The sequence below is a fragment of the Salvelinus sp. IW2-2015 genome, unplaced genomic scaffold, assembly GCF_002910315.2.
Source record: "Salvelinus sp. IW2-2015 unplaced genomic scaffold, ASM291031v2 Un_scaffold3797, whole genome shotgun sequence".
NCBI classification, from domain to species: Eukaryota; Metazoa; Chordata; class Actinopteri; order Salmoniformes; family Salmonidae; genus Salvelinus; species Salvelinus sp. IW2-2015.
In genome coordinates, this window is record NW_019945071.1 from 1 (window position 1) to 5219 (window position 5219).

Genomic DNA, 5219 nt, shown 5'->3' on the forward strand with positions numbered 1-5219 from the left:
GGCGTGCTGCTGTTTGTTTCCTCAGGACTCTGATATGGGGGATGAGGGCGTGCTGCTGTTTGTTTCCTCAGGACTCTGATATGGGGGATGAGGGCATGCTGCTGTTTGTTTCCTCAGGACTCTGATATGGGGGATGAGGGCGTGCTGCTATTTGAGCCACACGTCCGGCCGGTGGCCTGCATGGCGTTCTCCAGGTCACATCCTACAGACCTGTTGACCCTCAGCTACGACGGGACGCTACGGAGCACAGACGTGGAGAAAGCCGTTTTTGATGAGGTACCATGCATAATACAGTGATGATAATATATGGCATTTAGCAAACAGTTTTTTCCAAAGCAACATAAAATGGAATTGAACCTRACATATCAGACTTTAGATTCCCTGTTTGGTCTTTGTTACGTTATCTCTGTCCTTTCTCCAATTAGGTGTATCGGATCAAGGATGGCTTGAGAACCTTTGACTTCCTTTCACATGACTGTTCGACGCTGGTCACCGGGGACTGGTACGGAGACGTTGCCATTGTTGACAGGCGGACTCCAGGGTAAAGTAACATCGTTTTAATTTTCTCTCTGTACAAGGACTGGCCATTGTGTTATAAGTCAAAAGCTTATTGCTAATGCCTTATTAATGTTGGTCTGTCTCGTTTTTACTCAGAACCTCTCATGAGTCCCTCCATAGCCTGGATACCAAGACGGTTCGCTGTGTTCACGTCCACCCTGTTCAGAAGCAGTACATCATGGTGGCTGAGAACAGGTACAACATGGGAATCAGTGCTATGATGTGCAATATGTCAGCCAATCAGGTCGACCCATGTCATTATGGCAAGCAATCTCTACAAGCCTTGCGACAATCCTATGGTTTAATAAGTTGATTTATGCATTTTGTCAAGTTTACAAAATTATTACTTATAGTATAGTCCTATTAAGGAAATCCACTGTCTATTTCATTAATCTTTTATGTTGCTAAAACTGATATTGATGTTTTGATTTTTCTCTAGTATTGTGAACATTTACGATGCTCGCTGTTTGAAGGCGTCGTGGAGCGAGCCAGTCTCCCAGCTCTATGGTCACTCAAAGAGCATCTCAAGTGCCTACTTCTCTCCTGGCACTGGCAACAGAGTAGTGACCACCTGCCTAGACAACAACATCAGGTGAGTCTGCATGCCACAGTAAGATGTTAGCACATTCAAATATGTAAAGAGATAAAAAACATTTTTTAAATGACAATGAAGTTCAAATAAATAATTTGCTTATGTGCTACGATAAGTGTTTTAAAAGTTGCACTAAGCTTATTGTCCAATACTTGAAACCTGAAATGTTTAGCAATTAAATTTACTTTGTTTTTCAGGATTTACGACACCTCGGAACTGACCTCCAGAGCTCCGTTTACTCAACCCAACGTGTTACTCAACCCAACGTTACTCAACCGAACGTGTTACTCAACCCTAACACGGTGCTTTGTTCCACCAACGTGTTACTCAACCAACTGTTACTCAAACCCAACGGTTACCTCAAACCCCGGTTACTCAACCCAACTGTTACTCAACCCAACGTGCTGCTCAACCCAACCGTGTTACTCACCCAACGTGCTGTTCACCAACGGTTACTCAACCGCAACGTGTTATTCAAACCCAAGTGACTCAACCCAACGTGTTACTCAACCCAACGTGTTACTCAACCCAACGTGTTACTCAACCCAACGTGCTGCTTTCAACCCCAAACGTGTTACTCATCCCAACCTGCGTTCAACCCAACGTGTTACTAACCCAACGTGTTATTCAACCCAACGGGTACTCACCCAACGTGTACCAACCCAACGGTACTCAACCCAACGTGTTACTCAACCCAAACGTGCGCTCAAACCCAACGTTGTTACTCATCCCACGTGCTGTTCAAGCCCAACGTGTACTCAACCAACGTGTTATCAACCCCAACGTGTTACTCAAACCAAACGTGTTACTCAAGCCCAACGTGTTACTCACCCAACGTGTTAACTCAACCACGTGCTGCTCAAACCAACGTGTTACTCAAACCGCAACGTGCTGTTCAACCCAACGTGTACTCAACCCAACGCAAGTGATGTATTGTGTCCACCCACCCATGTGTATCACTTAGGGAGAGCCTAAAGCAGAGAAACAAGAGACTGAGTGTTTGGGACACGCTGGCTAACCAAAGCAGAGCAAAGCCAGCCCAGAGCCCCAAGGCTTACCTCCTCAACCCCAGGTTCCACTGCTCCTCAGAGCCCAGCAGAACATTGCCAGCACATGGCTTCCAATGGCGAGGAAAACAGAGTGAAGTAGCAGCAGAGGGTTTCAACTCAACCACAGTATGCAAGCAGAGGTTCAGACTCACCCACAGATGCAGCAGAGTGTTTCAGATCTCACCACATATGCAGCAAGAGGGTTTCAACGCAGCCACAGTATGCAGCAGAGGGTTCAGATGCACCACAGGATGCAGCAGAGGGTTTTCAGCACTCACCACAGGTATGCAGCAGAGGTTTCAGACTCCACCCACAGTATGCAGCAGAGTGTTTCAGACTCACCACATATGCAGCAAGGGTTTCAGACGCACCACATATGCAGCAGAGTGTTTCAGACTCACCACAGCGTATGCAGCAGAGTGTTTTCAGACTCACTAACCAGTATGCAGCAGAGGGTTTCAGAGGCACCACAGTATGCAGCAGAGGTTCAGGTGCACCACAGTAGTCTCCACTCATAACACTGTCAATATCCGATATGACAGAAGCATGACATTGTTGTTTCTGTAGAGAGTACTAGGGGGTATGGATATATGTCTCTGTGTGTTTGTGTGAATGTCGTATACATGATATGAAAGTGTGTTCCTATTATATAGTGTACTTTCAGTGTGTGATTGTGTGTTGTGTGATGCAACTACCTGTGAATCTGTGTGGTTCACACACTGTGCTCAATGATGACCACCACATACTACTAATGCACTGAATCACTTATAAACCAGCCACGCAACTGAATACAACGACCACCGATACTAAACACAAACAATCACACAACAGGACCATAAAAACCCCGCCGAACCCAACTAAAATTGGGACTCTAGCCCGCTGCACAAGAAAGCAAACATCAAGTGTGTTCTGTAGTGTACTCAGTGTGTGACACACACTACCCCGCACTCCACTCAAATCCAATAAAAACAACAGCGGCTAAACACTACACCACGCAACTACTGTTAGTACTAGTGTGGTACAATGTGCAGCTTGCAATTGCAACTGTGGTGTATGTACTCATGTGAAATACCGAAACTGTCTTGTCCTGTACTGTTTGTAATGGGGTACGCCATAGTGGTGTATGTGTCAGTTGTACTCAGTGTGATTGTGATTGTGTGTGCGTGTGTGCGTGTGTGTAGTGTACTCAGTATGTGACAGTATCTGTAGTGTCAGCCTAGCATTTAACTCAGATGTGTTAGTGTAGTTTGTACTTCACGTCGTGTGCGTTTACTCAGTGTGGGTGGTGTTACTCATTGACTGTGTTAGTGTAGTGTTGGGTTTTTATAGTGTACTCACCAACATTCAATCACACATCTGTGTGTCCTTTAGTGTAATGCTGTGTAGGTATTCAGTGTAGTGCATGTACGCTGTGGTTGCACAGTGCTACATGTAGTCTGTAAGTATAGTGTACTCAGAAGTGTGTTGTAGTGTAGCCTGCTGTACTCAGAAATATCACGCCCTCTCTGATATACCTGTCATGTCTCGAGTATAGTACCTCAGACTACGTGTGTAGTGTAGGTAGTGTACCTCAGTGGGTTTATGACGTGTCATAGTGTAGTGTACTCGGACACAAAACATGTGTGGTAGTGTGGGTTGTATAGAGTTTAGAAACTAGTTACTTCAGTTATGTTTAGCTTAGTAGGTACTCAGTGTGTTGTAAAGCATTAGTTTGTAGATGTAGTGTTAGCCTTTAGTGTGCTTGTTGTAGTGAGTCGATAGAAGTTTGCTACTCCCAGTAGTGTGTAGTAGTTGTAACTCGCGTGAACATCACAAAGACAACCTCACGGACCATATAACGGCGCACACAGGATGTAGCTTTGGAGTGTGGTGTAGTTCGTAGATTACATGATAGATGGACTCAGATGTGTAGTTGATTTTAGTGTACTCAGGTTGTTACAAAACCACAAACAGAGTAGTGACTCCAGATGGTAGGGACAAAAGCAACAGTACTCAGTATGCGTAGGACGCAACACAACTACCTCACAACGCAACAATCACCAGCTCGTCACCAAAGCCATATATCTACAAGAGTAGGAGTGCTGATCTACGCATCAGTTTGAGCCTTCCAGATCATAATGATAAGAGGAGGGTTTACCTCGATCCTAGATTGCAGGTTTCTCCTCTCAGCAGTGAACACATAACAGGCCTCCTGCTCTCAGTCGGTGAAGCACGTACAGCCGTCAGAGCAGTTACCCCCCAGTAGAGCGTTCCCTGGTGTAGGGTGGAAGGACCGGACTGAGAGCACGGAGTCATCTCTGGGTCCTGGAAGGAGTGCTGGAGCTCGGCCCACTGCTCATGCGAACACCTGGATAGAAAAGGATATAGCTTTATTGTCCCAGAGGAGAAAATTGTCTTCGACACCAGTGCCCCCTGTATATCAAAATATATGAAACAGTTACCAATACCATGCATAGCCAATATCCATAACTTTGGACACTGACCTTACACATTCTGTTTAGTGGGAATAGTAACACGACCTCAGATCCTGTACTTTATGTTGTTGAGGTTCGATGAATAGACGTGGGAACAAAGGAGTGGCTATATACCTGGACTCTGCCGAAGGCTGGCTGCATGCTGCCACAACGAAGCAGTTCGTCCCTCTTGGAGGTCCCAACGATCGCCTGCGCAGCTTAGGACAGCCACGCACCTGCTGTACACATTCCTGTTCTGTCAAGAGAGGCGACAAAGGAAATGGCACTCATCTAGCATTACACAATAGACACTATTTAACAAAGGGACTCCTGGGTTTGCTGGCTGATGGTCTATTGGTATAAAGCACACATAAGTAGAAATAACAGCAGCATTGGAGAGTAAACCCATGCAAACAGAGGTTGTGGGAGTCTTTGCCAAGTTTTCTATTTCACTTTATTTAGCCAGAGATAAAACCACTATTTCTCAAGAGAGACGCTGCGTCAGTTTTGCTTTTCTAAACAGGATGTGATAGTATATTTTAGTATAGGTTATAATTTACGGATGGA

General features: G+C 45.4%; 1 protein-coding gene across 1 annotated transcript; it reads left to right on the forward strand.

Annotated features, from left to right (window-relative positions):
• Positions 1-6: 6 nt before the first annotated feature.
• LOC112076503 (WD repeat-containing protein 76-like) lies at positions 7-2637 on the forward strand. Its single transcript, XM_070441354.1, has 6 exons — positions 7-276; positions 426-541; positions 655-753; positions 998-1150; positions 1348-1416; positions 2115-2637. Exons 1-6 carry the CDS (start codon positions 88-90, stop codon positions 2635-2637), a joined length of 1149 nt encoding a protein of 382 aa, XP_070297455.1. The 5' UTR covers positions 7-87.
• The last annotated feature ends 2582 nt before the right edge of the window (positions 2638-5219 follow it).

What these genes read in the sequence shown, in the direction of transcription:
- LOC112076503 (XM_070441354.1), top strand. Translation starts at nt 88, where the DNA reads ATGAGGGCATGCTGCTGTTTGTTTCCTCAGGACTCTGATATGGGGGAT. An exon ending in AGAAAGCCGTTTTTGATGAG is followed by an intron (nt 277 to 425) that starts GTACCATGCATA and finishes TTCTCCAATTAG; the next exon opens with GTGTATCGGATCAAGGATGG. An exon ending in GTTGACAGGCGGACTCCAGG is followed by an intron (nt 542 to 654) that starts GTAAAGTAACAT and finishes GTTTTTACTCAG; the next exon opens with AACCTCTCATGAGTCCCTCC.